This window comes from Rutidosis leptorrhynchoides, chromosome 6, assembly GCF_046630445.1.
Source record: "Rutidosis leptorrhynchoides isolate AG116_Rl617_1_P2 chromosome 6, CSIRO_AGI_Rlap_v1, whole genome shotgun sequence".
Taxonomy (NCBI): Eukaryota; Viridiplantae; Streptophyta; class Magnoliopsida; order Asterales; family Asteraceae; genus Rutidosis; species Rutidosis leptorrhynchoides.
Window position 1 is genome coordinate 106,173,252 of NC_092338.1, and position 16,549 is coordinate 106,189,800.

General features: G+C 30.5%; 1 protein-coding gene across 1 annotated transcript; it reads right to left on the minus strand.

The window, feature by feature from the left end:
- Positions 1–4,118: 4,118 nt before the first annotated feature.
- Positions 4,119–5,193, minus strand: LOC139853548 (FCS-Like Zinc finger 14-like). The gene is made up of 2 exons (XM_071842936.1): positions 4,522–5,193; positions 4,119–4,397 (listed from the first exon to the last, which is right to left on the minus strand). Exons 1-2 carry the CDS (start codon positions 5,058–5,060, stop codon positions 4,259–4,261), a joined length of 678 nt encoding a protein of 225 aa, XP_071699037.1. The 5' UTR covers positions 5,061–5,193; the 3' UTR covers positions 4,119–4,258.
- Between the last annotated feature and the right edge of the window lie 11,356 nt (positions 5,194–16,549).

A 16,549-nucleotide genomic window follows, 5' to 3' on the forward strand; every position in this document is an offset into this window, starting at 1 on the left:
ATTATTATTATTATTATTATTATTATTATGTTTCGAGGTTTGGAACGTAGTCTAGGGCTTATCCTCACAATCATTACAAAAGCTAAATTATTAGTGGGACCAAAAATAATACTCCTTGTATGCGCGTGCTTATAATACGGAGTAATAAGGGTGATAATAATAATGATAGTGGGAAAGCGTGTTTGATTGACTGAATTTAAATCTTTATATATCCATTGACACACAAATTAATTTGGTGACTTTTATTTAACTTTTATAATAATAAATGTACTCTCTCTCTCTCTCTTTCTCTCACCAAATACAACAACAAATCGTGAGCAGATCATAGATCAGGAGCAAACTAAGTCACAAATTAGAATCGAAATATGGGTTTTGATCAGCAGAGTCGCCAGACGAGTGTACCGGAAGAATAACCGGCAGCGAACAGTGGTGCGACCCTTCCCTTTTTTTTTTTTTTTCTTTTGAAAGAGAAAAATGGTGTTGAGAGGTTTAGTGAAGAAGATGATGAAAATTCCAAAGGTGCCGTATGTTGATGGCGGCAGGAAAGAGCAGGAGGGTAGCGTCCTTTGGAGCTACAACGGTGTATATTTCAACCGTGAGGTAGCTACTTTGGTGGTGATATGACGGTGTATAAATAAATGTAAGTAACCATAAATAGATTGTCGATAACATAAATATAATTGTTAGATAACATAAATGTAAATGTTAGTATACATAAATAAATGTTAGATACGGAGTATCATAAATGTAAATGTTAGTATACATAAATAAATGTTAGATAACATAAATGTAAATTAGGCGACAATGTCGACCATATATCATTTAGGTAGTATAACCGACCATATATTAGTTAAATAACATAAATATAAATGTTAGTGAAGTTAATAAAAGTTAGATTACATAAATATAATTCAGGCGGTATAACCGACCATATATAACTTAAAATAACATAAATATAAATGTTAGTGAGGTTAATAAAAGTTAGATTACAGAAATATAATTTTACTTATGATGATTGTGATGACCCAGAAATTTCGACTAAATTTAAACTTAATCTTTGTATGATTAACATTTCCGACACGATAAGCAAAGTCTGTAAAACTGAATCTCAAAATTTTTGAATTACTTTTATATATTTAAATACCTTCGGTTGTTTTCGACGATTCGCGAACAATTATATGTAAAAAGATACATATATACTATAACATGAAAAGGTAACAATGTATTAATTGTTTGATACCGTACATTAAACTTATTGGTTTAAATATCTATTTGAATGTATATGATAAGTTGAAATATTTATTATTAAAATTTATTTATAAATAACGTCCAATGTGTATTTAAAAACTGATTTATGTATATTAAAAAGATATATACATATATATAATAAACGATAGTAACATTCGTTTATTGATTCAATTGATATTTAGATAAGTTAACTAAAGCGTTTAAGATGAACCAGTTAAACACTAATTTGCTACAGTGTTTTCAAATTGCCACATTACTCAAAATGCTACAGTGTTTTCGAAAATCACTATTTGCTACAGTGAAATTGACTTTGCTACAGTAAAACACTATTTTAAAAATGTATTTTAGCAAATAGCGAGACGATGATTTATAGAAGTAAATGACCAAAATACTCGAAAGTTTAAGATATACTTTGAGTGGTATAGTTTAGGAATAATTTAAGGCTATATTTTAACAAAGGTACGAGTCACGAAATGTAAAATGCAAGTTTTCTCAGCGTACGAAAGGACATTCGAGAAACCGGAACCGGGACCCGAGTCAAGAAGAAACGCCCGACGCAACGGACCAAAAATATCTAGTCTACTATGCACAAGAATAAAATATAATATATAAATAATTATATTAATTATTTATATATTTATATTTATTTTATATTATGTCGACAAGCTAGGAGCCAAAACAATGTGAGCTGTCCCTGGTCCTCATGCGAGTCGCATGGCCAGAAGGCCATTTCCATGCGAGTCGCATGACTCCAAATTTCAGGCCAAGTGCTATAAATTCTCGAGTTTTGGCCAGATAAATCACACACACATATATATTATTTTTACTCCGTATTTATTTATTTTATTATTATTATTATTATTATTATTATTATTAATAAGATTATTATTAATCTTATTATTTTTATTATTAGTGTTATTATTTTTGCGATACAAAAATAATAATGTACATAAAATATTACGACGGAGTGCTGTCCAAGTAATTTTTCAAAACGAGTTTCCGAGAAAGCTAGAGCTAAGGAAAATATGGGTTATTGCCAAGGAGGTTATGGGTAATATTCGGGGGTATTTTTGTGAATCAAACCTCGTACTTATTATCTCCAATGCGTCTACGTGCTTTCCTACAATATTGTATATCAATATTTAACTGTGAGTTTCATATGATCCCTTTTACTCTCTATATTTTTGGGCTGCGAATACATGCAAATGCTTTATTAACCGATATACAATATTTATATGCGTGAGTTTCATTGCTCCCTTTTTAATTGCTTTTGCAATATATATTTTTGGGACTGAGAATACATGCGCTGTTTTATAAAATGAATACAAAAACTAAAACTGATTTGAGTGAGTTTCATTACTCCCTTTTTATATATATTTTTGGGACTGAGAATACATGCGCTGTTTTATAAAATGAATACAAAAACTAAAACTGATTTGAGTGAGTTTCATTGCTCCCTTTTTAATTGCTTTTGCAATATATATTTTTGGGCTGAGAATACATACAATTTATTTTAAACGCAATGGATACAAGTACATACTTAATTCTACACTGAGTTTGAACCGAAAATCCCTTAGCTTTGGTAACTAGTAGCTGCCAGTACATAGGATATGGACTGGTGGGCGCGAATAACAGTATATGGATCCATAGGGCTTGACATCCCCGTCCGAGCTAGAGCGCTAGCCTTTTAACGGACGTATGCTATTTGAGAAGCGTACACGTTGGTTTGCGTGTATTATTAAGATGATTATACAAAGGGTACAAATTATATAAACGTTAAAGTTTAGTTACCAGGGTGCTCAATTTTGTAGAACTGATTGATAAACGTTTCGGATGAAACAACTGAAATCTTGTGATTCACCTTTTATGTAAAACCTATTGATAAACGTTTCAGATGAAACAACTGAAATCTTGTGATCCACCTTTTATGTAAAACCTATTGATAAACGTTTTGAATAAAACAACTGAACTTTTGTAATCCACATTGATATACGGATTATGTGTAATATTAAAACTATGAACTCACCAACCTTTGTGTTGACACTTGAAGCATGTTTATTCTCAGGATTCTAGAAGTCTTCCGCTGTTTGCTCATACGTGATACAAGTTATGTGCTTGGAGTCATACATGCTATATACAAGAAACTTGCATTCATCAAACCATTACCATGTATCTTATTTTGACTGTATTGTCAACAGATGTATTATTGTAAACCATTTAAATGGTGATTGTCTATACGTAGGAATCATCAGATGTAAAAAAAAAACTGGAATTTATATATTCATTTATGAAATACCTTTTCAAACGAATGCAATGTTACAAAACGTATCACATAGAGGTCAAATACCTCGCAATGAAATCAATAAATGACGTGTTCGTCTATATGGATTTGGAGCGATCGTCACAATGATAATAATATTTATCTTACTAATAAATAATAGAAGATATCGTTAAAGAATTTCTTACCTTGATTAGTAACTTGTGCTTGCTTAGATAAACTTTGATTATACGGAGCACTTCGTGCTGATAACGTGTTATAATTCAGTACGCTTATAACTACCTTTAGTGGCCTGATAAGTGACAACTAATAAAGAGAAGAGGGAGTATATATATATATATATATATATATATATATATATATATATATATATATATATATATATATATATGTGGTGCACCCCTTACACTTCCATTTGATGCATATTTATAATGCATATGATATACTGTACAATACTCATATTTTGAATATGTAAATAGTAAAGAGATAAAAACGCAAATTGTCAGCCACTTGGACTTAGTTTCATAACAATACTTTACTAATTGATCAGTCGAGCTAATTTTGTTACATACTGATACAGACCCTAATAACATGTTCAAAATTTGACCTTTGCTCCTTTATATCTCATTTATATATCCAAGCAGCACAATTACAATTACAGTTACAATACATCATGCCATGATTACAATTTTGGGTGTCAAAAATACACCGTTGACCTCAGTCAACGTTCGGCTAAATCGCAAAAATCCCAGTAGCCGCTAGACGACTGGTACCATTCGAAGACGCCTGTGAACTACAATATTTATCCGGTCTTTCATCCATTGCTATCTGCCTGCTCCTACATTCTGGGCTGCAAAAAGCTGTCTCTCCCCTGTTGCAAAAACCATCATAAATAATGAAAAAATCAGGTTACTTGAAAGCCCAGTAATTAACTGTAAACTGTATATAACAAAATATAAACAATTTTTTTTTTTTTTTTTTTATTATTTATTTACCTGTACATAAATATGTCTTTGCCTTGCAATCTTTTGTTACACAAGTGACAAGAATTCAAAAAACCAGATGGGACATACACCTTCATATCATCAGTACCTAATCTTGCTGGTGATATGTTAAAAATGCAACCTTTTTCTTTAATTTCAATCCGTTTTCCACTATGGTAAACTTTTGTAAACGATTTATTCGGTTTATAACACGTCACAATTGTATACTCCTCTTCAAAGCTACCCAATTCATATCCCATATCTTGATCACAATTATAATCACCTACGTTTCTTGATCGAAAAACTGGAATCGGGTCAGACCTCGTTGATTTCACGTTGTTAAAATCGACCTTTTTTTCGTGAGCCGATTTGTTTTCGAGGGCTGCAAGTATACCAAGTCCAATCCCACCTAAATCACGGCTTATAACGCCCGTTGGTGACAAAACTTTATACTCGGGACTTTTCGGGCTCGTGCCCGTTTCATGAAACCCCGATCGTGGTCCAGGCGTGATCAGTGTTTTGATCGCTGGACGACGTTTCGTGTTACTCATGACTGATTAACAAGATTTAGAAGAATTTGATATGGGGGAGTTGTAGTTTTATAGAAACAAAGTTGGCAAAATCAAAGAAAGTGAATTAATGGAGTAGGTGGACTAAGCCCACTGCCCATGGTATTCAGATAATTGATGTATGTATGTATGATGAATGATATATATGCCTTTTTTATATTTTGTTTGATTCTTTTTTTATATTGGTTTGTAAAAGACACTAGTACAATAATAATACAATAGCTTTTTAATGATAATGTCAATGTCAATATCAAATAATCAATGGTCATTTTTTTAATGGCCAGATGACATGTATTGATCATGACCGGATGCTCCGGATCGCCGGTGACGGTAAGCTAAAGATTCCGGTGGACACCTGTTACGGTATCAGAGGTTAATGATTGACGAGGGACCCACGAGGGACCTACGAGGGACCCAACCGAATAATTCTTTTTTGTTTGAAAGTGAAACCACTGAAAAGCTTGCCAATGGTTTGCAAAAGAAAGAGATTGTCTATTCGCCTAATTTTATTTTATAGGCGTTGAAAGTATATCAATATTATGTCACTCATATTTTAACAATTTTTAATTTTTAACTCAACTTTTTTTTTTCTCTTTATCAACGCCTTATGCAACTCTCAATCATTACGTAATTTCTTTTAAGACTGATTGACCCGTCAGCGTCATATTAACACTTCCTTCTCATCACTAACTTAAAACTAGCTGTCAACAACCATGACGTATTCACGACTTGATCCCACCTCTATTTTTTATTATTAAACTTATTATTATTATAATTATTATAAAAAGTATGTTATTTTTATTATTATTATTATTATAATTATAATTATAATTATAATTATATTATATTATATTATAATTATATTATATTATATTATAATTATAATTATAATTATAATTATAATTATAATTATAATTATATTATAATTATAATTATAATTATAATTTATATTTATATTTATATTTATATTTATATTTATATTATATTATATTATATTATATTATATTATATTATATTATATTATATTATATTTATATTTATATTTATATTTATATTTATATTTATATTTATATTTATATTTATATTTATATTTATATTTATATTTATATTATATTATATTATATTATATTATATTATATTATATTATATTTATAATACTAAATGAGATGGAAATTAGGGCCGTTTTACCCATCCCAAACTTTTCAAACGTCGACAACAACAATACATTTACAAAACTAGCCTCCAAACAATGCTACATATGTCAAATTTTCAGGGATAAAAAATGTCAAAATTTTATTTTACTTAAAAAACCTTAAATATACTTCACCCAAATTTTTAACGGCCCATATCTGCCCGTTCACGACACGTTAAATTTTTTCGACACCGCCATTCAACTCGAAATAATTTTACAAACACAATGCAACTAACTATACGCGAAACAGACTTTTTTAAAAACCGCTAAATATTTCGGACTATCTTTTATACATATAATACACGTATAATAAACAACCAAAATTACGTGATTTTTCTGGTGTTAAAAACGCGCATACCATTAGGTATACTAAGTACTAACCACATCTATCATTACACAACCGCCGCAACGCGTTTTTAATTCTATAAATATAAAACGATACGTTAAATATGAATATTCAACCCGGAAGGCCACATCGCATCGCGCGAGCCGATCCGGAACTAGTTATTATTATTATTATTATTATTATTATTATTATTATTATTATTATTATTATTATTATTATGATTTGTCAAATAATAACATAAAACAAGTGAACATTTATTCCATTAAACATAAACATAGAGAATATATTACATAAAAATTAAAAACGACATTGATAACAATAATAAAAAGTAATAAAAACCAATCGTCAGCGCTAAATTTGTTCGCATACTTCTTCTTATGTTACCCCTAGCTCGCATCAACAACTCGTATTGGTCGGGTGAAATGTCGAAAGACACCGGTTGCGCTAGAAGCTTCAAAATTTTCAACATCATACGAGTGTCAACTTCCTCCTCAAACTTTCTTGTCCGTTTTTTAGCTTCTCCTTTATCACCCTCATGGTCTTTCGTGTAGCATTTGCAGATTCAAGAATAAATGTTCCAGCATCCTCCGAAGAACAATGAGATGCCGCATCCGACGAACAAGAACTCTTTTGACTCTTTGTACAACCCAGCAGATGGTGCGTTTGTGGACCTCAAAATATTAAGGTAACGACGAACAAGCGTAGATGTTCTAGCATTCTTCGTACATGAAACTTTTCTTTGTTTGTTCACGAAACGCCTTCCTAACTTGCAAAATGAGATCCACATCGTTCTGTGCACTAGGCCAATGCTTAACAAGTTTATCATAAATCCCGATAAATAACTTGACATCTTTGGACATCTTGCTCCACTTGCCCATTATTTGATCCATACGCCTTTGTTCGACTACTATTGAGTTGCCACCCCCCCCCCCCCAAAAGAGTTATGTGTGTGACAACCCGGAAATTTTCGACCAAATTTAAACTTTATCTTTATATTATTCCGACACGATAAGCAAAGTTTGTTAAGTTAAATCTCAAGAAATGTAAACTTTGTTCATACATTCATTTAACCTTGACCAGACCTTGATGATTCACGAACCATTATATGAACGGATATGATTATATATGTATATGTGTATATATTATAACTTGAAAACGTTAACAAAGTATTAGACGTATAATACTTTACATAAACGTATTTGTTTCAAAATATATTTAAAATAATTATCGACGGAATTAAAAGATAATATCAAATGATTGAATTATCAGAAACATTGAATTATGATTACGAGTCTTTGTTGAGAGGTCCACTTTGATTTAGGAAACCTTTCCTTTTTAACGGTATCCGGAATATTTGGTAAAGTAATTTACATGTAAGAACAAATATGTCAATTGACGAAGGTTAGACAAAAGTTAGTGGGATTCTTGTTCAATGTCCTATATATGCATTAGCTATTTAACTTTCATATTACTTAATGTGGAAATAAGGTTATGAGATATAAATAACTTAGAAAATAAATATCGACATTTTATCTTAAAATGATTTCGTACGTTCATTTAACCTTTAAACTTTATCTCTCGCTTCATCAATAATTAGTAATTTAAAAACTTGAAATCTATTATTTTACTTTTCAAAATACGATATAACGATTTCCATTACTTCAACCTTTTGACAAAATGATTCCTAAATATATAAAGTTAGTATATTTATTTGATTTAGTACTAAAACGTTTTCAATTTAGAAAGAACTTCATTAAAAGGTGTTATAAGATACTTCGTTAATGAATCTTAAAGAACTTAATTAAAACTTTATATTATAAATTGCGAATATCTATATATTGTGTTTCAAAAACACAAACGTAATATGAAAGGACCCGTTCATATACATTATAAACGATTCACAATAGTTGATTACATCGCGAGGTATTTGACCTCTATATGATACATTTTACAAACATTGCATTTGTTTTTAAAAGTCAAACTTTCTTTACAACGAAAGTTGACGGCATGCACACCATTTCATAATACATCCAACTATAATTGACTTTATAATAATCTTGATGAACTCAATGACTCGAATGCAACGTCTTTCAAAATATGCCATGAATGACTCCAAGTAATATCCTTAAAATGAGCTAATGCACAGCGGAAGATTTCTTTAATACCTGAGAATAAACATGCTTTAAAGTGTCAACCAAAAGGTTGGTGAGTTCATAGGTTTATCATAACAATCATTTCAATATATTAATAGACCACAAGATTTCCGTTTATAAATATATGTACACTCACAAGTGTATAAAAGTATTCTATAAGTTGTAGGCATCTGGTAACAAGCCTTAACGTTCATGTTTTACCCTCTGAAGTACACCAGATCAGGTGTGTTTAAAATAACCTCGAAGTACTAAAGCATCCCATAGTCAGGATGGGGTTTGTCAGGCCCAATAGATCTATCTTTAGGATTCGCGCCTACCGTACATAGACAAGTAGTTCAATGTTACCAAGCTAAGGGTATATTTCTGGTTTAAACCCACGTAGAATTAGTTTTAGTATTTGTGCCTATTTCGTAAAATATTTATAAAAACAGCGCATGTATTCTCAGTCCCAAAAATATATATAAAAGGGAGCAAATGAAACTCACAATACTGTATTTCGTAGTAAAAATACATATAACGTCATTTAATAAGTGCAAGGTTGGCCTCAGATTCACGAACGTATCAATATTGAGATTCAATATTGCAGGAAAGTACGTAGACGCAACGGAGATGATAAACACTAGATTGACCTCACGAGCATACTCATGAACCATACCCATCACCTACATAGCTATAACCCATAATTTCCTTAGCTTCGACTCATTCAAAAAAACTATTTTGAAATCAGTCGGACAGCACTCCGTCGTAATATTTTATGTATACTAATAATATCTTGAAATAATACAGAGCAAATATATATATATATATATATATATATATATATATATATATATATATATATATATATATATATATATATATATATATATATATATATATATATATATATATATATATATATATAAATCAATTGAGAGAGTTTAGAGAAATATATTTTCAAGTTTCTAAGAAATAATGAAACCTATTGAATTCTATTTCTAATAGATTTTTGAATTATAAAAGTGGATTATTAAAGTATGAATTATTAAAGTGAATTATTAAAGTATGAATTATTAAAGTGAATTATTAAAGTATGAATTATTAAAGTGAATTATTAAAGTATGAATTATTAAAGTAAATTATTAAAGTATGAATTATTAAAGTTAAAGTAAAGTAAAAGTAAAGTAAAGGTAAAGTTAAAGTATAGTAAAAGTATAAAAAACTATGTATGTATAATACGCATATAAATATATATAATATTAATTTAAATCGTTATATATATTTAATGAAATAAAATATAAATATCGTTATATTTATTATACTGGTTAAGTAATGAGTTGTCAAAAGTGATTCTAGATATTTATAAAAGTTATATACGTTTTAATAATAAAGTTCTTTTTAAACTGAAAACGTCTTTGTACGTTTGAAAATAGATTAATAGAATATTATAGAAACCAATTCTCCACTAACTTTTGTCTAACTTTCGTAAATGACACTTTTTGTTTTTATTTATAAATAGCTTTACAAATTATTCTGAATATCGTTAAGAGGAATAGATTTTCTCAAATCACAGAGGACCTCTCAATAGAGACTTGTAATCATAATTCAATGTTTCTGATAATTCAATCATTTAATATATATTTTTTTCGTCGAAAATCATATTGAAACAAATACGTTCGTGTAAAGTATTATACGTTTAATACTTTATTAATATTCTCAAGTTATAATATATATATATATATATATATATATATATATATATACATATACATATCTATTTATATATAACGGTTCGTGAATCGTCGGAATTTGGTCGAGGTTATAATGAATGTATGAACACAGTTTAAAATTCTTGAGATTTAACTTAACAAACTTTGCTTATCGTGTCAGAATAATATAAAGATTAAAGTTTAAATTTGGTCGGAAATTTCTGGGTCGTCACAGTACCTACCCGTTAAAGAAATTTCGTCCCCGAAATTCGATAGAGGTCGTCATGACTAACAATGAGAATGTTATTATAACGATTATAGAGTTTTATCATGTTCAAGAAGAATGGATAAAATAATTCGATTACTCGAAGCGTGTGAGTGAAGTTATCGTAAATGAATGAAATAAGATAATAGTGATTCGTCGTATCTTTTGACGTCATCACGATTGATCTCCGAAAAGAAAATCTTTGTAATCTATATTGGATTTGATTATTCGGCGATTAAGGAAATTATGATCCTCTTCGAATTAATGCGATAATCCATTTTGATTTCTCTGTCGGATATTTCACTATAAATCCACCTCATTTGTTTTCTTACAACTCACACCTTCTCAGCTCATATTTTAAAGTATTTGTCAATATGCTTCATCCAGTGCTGATTCTTGATATACTCCTCACTTTCATATCTGTCGCTCTTCTTTTTCATCTACCTCCGGAAGAATCTATTTACTTCTACTATACTCTTGGTTTTATAGTGTTTTTAGTTCTCCCGTGTCTTTATATTGCTATATGCATTGATATATACGGTTTGTGATTTCTGGGTTGTTGTTGGGTTTTATATCTTCCCTTATATTTCAAAGTCCTTGCTTCTTCTATAATCATTGTCATCCACAGTTAATGCTCTCTTCTATTTGCTATGATTTATACTCCCATTTCTAGTTCAGAGCTTTGTCCTTTCGTTTCTTCTTCTTGCGATTAAGCACCGCTTGTAATGGTCCAGAATTCGCAGATATAAATTTCGGAATGAACATTGTTAATGTTCTAGGAAGAAAATTGTAATGACACGATCTTGACTTGTCAAATTACCAGAATACCTCAGAAAAGACCGAATCATCAAGAAATATTTTCTTGATATTTAGAGATCAAAGAGAATACAAGAGTCGTGTAACATAGCACATGATGACGTTATGATCTGTGAATCATCATATTCCATTTAGAAACTCAGCATGAATTACTGTAATATAATCACGTTGATCAAGTGTCATTATATTATACTAACTCATGCTTCAGCTCCCAACACTTCTTCAAGAATATTCCTATTTTAAACTCGAATGTTTCAGAATTTAGAAACTAAAATAGTTTCTTTTATGATATAATACAGATAGCGCGAAGAGGTAAATGATTTCAGATAAGAATAATTATAAAAATATCTTCAGAAGTATGGATGATATTTATAATGAAAGATACGATGATATCTTAGAATGTCTAATATCAGAGGATGATGAAGGATATTGTCCGCAGGGGTTTAGAGTCAGGAGCAAGGTATTCGTTAATGACTTTAGCAAGTACTAAATCATTTGGATTCTTTGAAGGCAGGTTCAGCCTTTGTGATTTGTCCACAGCCTCCTTCATACTTTGCTCAATCCGTTTTCCAGTTCCAAAGCTTCTCTTTTTCTGAGCTTTGCCAATATACTATCCTTTATCATCCAACTTTTTACTGTTAAGGTCATTTACAGTTTTTGCTGCTTCATCAGCATTTTTCAAAATTTCGAGAACTGGTTCGCAGTTTAGGGTGTTTTTCAGAAATTTCTCATTCAAAGAATGTAAGTCTTGGAGGTAGACGTTGTGTGTATATGTAATTGTTGATGTAGACATGCTGTGAGGTTTCAAAATACTGATTGCTGATTCTCAATAATTGGTATGGCAATTCTTGTTATAAGGTACGAATGAGTATATGATAGGGTTTCGATAATTATAATAATTTTTTTTTTTTGGAAAGTCAAAGATCAATGAAGTTGTTGGTAAGTTTATTGCTAATGTGGTGAATATAAACGATTCCCCGGTAACGTTGGCGAAAGGGCAACGTATCTATCGAGGTTATAATAAGACTGTTTTGATTGAGAAGTCGAAGATGACTTGCTGGAGCTGTGACAAAACTGTCTATTTTGAAACGGAATTAAAAAGTTATATTAGCTAGTAAATGCCAAAGGGTCTAACACGGATACGTGTCGAACTATGACTTGGGTTTTGAGAGTTTTTCAGGTGTATAACTGTGGGTAACATGTGGTTGGATCATCATCTCGATTGTTCCTTAGTTGAAGTGTCTTCAGGAATTTCGAAGGGTTTGAGCACATATTGTAATCGTTAATACATATGATGTTCTAACACAGTTTTGAAGTCAAAGTATAGCTTTGAAAGATATAGGAATTTAAGAGTGATGATACTGGTTATATTTCGAATTGAATTATGCGATTTCAAAATCAGAATATGTAATTGAATTTGAATGAGTATGATTGTTTTGATTTATATGAAAGAATGGATATTGTTGTGAAAGTAGGGAGTATAGTTGATGATTGCTGAATCAGTTTTGAAAAATGTAATATATTAATTGTGAATTTATATATCTCTCGGGTATTACCTACCCGTTAAAAAAAATTTCACAATTAATATTTTGTACAAAAGAAGTTTATTACAGTCTTTATGAAAATATATGTGTATATTTTCTTTAGATGTAATATAGATTTAATGAGTTAATATTAAATTAAACTCATTTATTTTATGGTTGGAACTAGAATTGAGTAATTCCTAAAACTTTATAAATTGCATAAGTATTTCTTTAATAATATTGAAATTATGAATCATTACTTTGTTATTTGTTGGTTTTCGTGAAATTCTTGTGAACTTCGCAAGGTACGAATGATGTTATTTGAAAAGTTTCGAGTACATTGATGATGAAAGTGTAAAATCAAACATATATTCGAATAATACACTTGATTTATTATGAATTGGATTTTTTATTGAATTGAGACAGAGATTGTAATTAATGATGGTTAAGTTGCGGACGAAGGACGTACATCATTGCATATTTGTAATATGAATTAACTGAGTAGTTAAGAATCACACATAATAGCTTAGTACGGGAAGATTTATTATGGTTTAAAAATTTATACATATAAAATATACATATAAATCTTTCGATTGGAAATGAGTTAATACTTCATAACTCGTTGATACAATATATTTGTTGTTGATTCGTAATGATGTCCACAATGATTCTTGAACTGACAGAGTTTGTGATGTTATAGGTGCTGTTGATTCTGACGATACTGACAGCACTGATTGTGTTGATGATGCTACGGTCCTGTTGATGTTGTTGGTAAAACAATTCTAGCTTGTAAATCGTACACCATTTTCGATCAAAGTTTCTACTCTACCATCTCCGTTCACTCATTCGATTTACGATCTGAATTAAATAATCTCTAAGATTTTGGAGATTACATAACTGCCGCAGAGATATCTCTTCAATGAAGTTTATGAATTAATACTTCATCGTTTGTTGTTGTTGATATTCCTGGATATTTACAGGGCGTATGACATTGATGTTTGAGATACATATTGTGATGTTGCGGTGTGGGATGTGGATGTTGTTGTTGGTGGTGGTGATGGTACTGTTGGTGTTGCTGATGGTGGTACTGTTTATGCTGTTGGTGCTGCTGCTGGTGTTTGTAACCTTTGCACCATATTCTCCAAAGCCACTACCCGAACGCGAAGCTCGTTGACTTCTTCTATTACACCGGGGTGATTGTCGGTTCGGACGAGCGGATAAATAAAATCTAGAAGTTAGTGTAGTATGTAATCGTGACGAGATACTCTAGAAATAAGAGAGAAAATGGTGTTTCGGATAGGTTCGCCGGTAAGTGTTTCAGGTTCTTCGCCAAGAGGGCAATGTGGTAGATGGAAGGGATCACCTTCTTCTTGTCTCCAATGATTAAGGAGGCTACGAACCCATCCCCAATTCATCCAGAATAGATGATGACTAATTGGTTGATCCATTCCGGTCACACTGCTTTCGGAACTTGAGTGGGATTCCATTTCGGAATCCGAGGGACTTGAACTAATGACGAATTCCATTTCGTACGATTGAATAAAGAATTTTTCGATATGAAATGATTTTCCGGCTATCGGGTGGTATTCTAATTATATAGAGCAAAAGGTTTCGTAGATTACGGAGAAATTTACGGAATATGTCAGGCAAAGTTTACAGTAACAGATACGCTAAGATATGAATTAGCAGATACGCTAAGATATGAATTTTGTCTATACACTATTCATGCAATCAATGCAATAAGATGTGTCTAGACTAAGAATGATAAGCAGGTAATTTCCGACAAGAATGATGAGCAAAACTTTTGAAATGCAGACACGGTCGAAGTCCAGACTCACTAATGCATCCTAACGACTATCAGTTAGACACACTAATGCAGACCTGGTTCGCTAAGACCACCGCTCTGATACTAACTGAAAGGACCCGTTCATATACATTATAAACGATTCACAATAGTTGATTACATCGCGAGGTATTTGACCTCTATATGATACATTTTACAAACATTGCATTCATTTTTAAAAGACAAACTTTCTTTACAACGAAAGTTGACGGCATGCACACCATTTCATAATACATCCAACTATAATTGGCTTTATAATAATCTTGATGAACTCAATGACTCGAATGCAATGTCTTTCAAAATATGCCATGAATGACTCCAAGTAATATCCTTAAAATGAGCTAATGGACAGCGGAAGATTTCTTTAATACCTGAGAATAAATATGCTTTAAAGTGTCAACCAAAAGGTTGGTGAGTTCATAGGTTTATCATAACAATCATTTCAATATATTAATAGACCACAAGATTTCCGTTTATAAATATATGTACACTCGCAAGTGTATAAAAGTATTCTATAAGTTGTAGGCACCCGGTAACAAGCCTTAACGTTCATGTTTTACCCTCTGAAGTACACCAGATCAGGTGTGTTTAAAATAACCTCGAAGTACTAAAGCATCCCATAGTCAGGATGGGGTTTGTCAGGCCCAATAGATCTATCTTTAGGATTCGCGCCTACCGTACATAGACAAGTAGTTTAATGTTACCAAGCTAAGGGTATATTTCTGTTTTAAACCCACGTAGAATTAGTTTTAGTACTTGTGCCTATTTCGTAAAACATTTATAAAAACAGCGCATGTATTCTCAGTCCCAAAAATATATATAAAAGGGAGCAAATAAAACTCACAATACTGTATTTCGTAGTAAAAATACATATAACGTCATTTAATAAGTGCAAGGTTGGCCTCGGATTCACGAACGTATCAATATTGAGATTCAATATTGCAGGAAAGTACGTAGACGCAATGGAGATGATAAACACTAGATTGACCTCACGAGCATACCCATGAACCATACCCATCATCTCCATAGCTATAACCCATAATTTCCTTAGCTTCGACTCATTCAAAAAAACTATTTTGAAATCACTCGGACAGCACTCCGTCGTAATATTTTATGTATACTAATAATATCTTGAAATAATACAGAGCAAAAATATATATATATATATATATATATATATATATATATATATATATATATATATATATATATATATATATATATAAATCAATTGAGAGAGTTTAGAGAAATATATTTTCAAGTTTCTAAGAAATAATGAAACCTATTGAATTCTATTTATAATAGATTTTTAAATTATAAAAGTAAATTATTAAAGTGAATTATTAAAGTATGAATTATTAAAGTGAATTATTAAAGTATGAATTATTAAAGTGAATTATTAAAGTTAAAGTAAAGTAAAAGTAAAGTAAAGGTAAAGTTAAAGTATATTAAAAGTATAAAAAACTATGTATGTATAATACGCGTATAAATATATATAATATTAATTTAAATCGTTATATATATTTAATGAAATAAAATATAAATATCGTTATATTTATTATACTGGTTAAGTAATGAGTTGTCAAAAGTGATTCTAGATATTTATAAAAGTTATATACATTTTAATAATAAAGTTCTTTTTAAA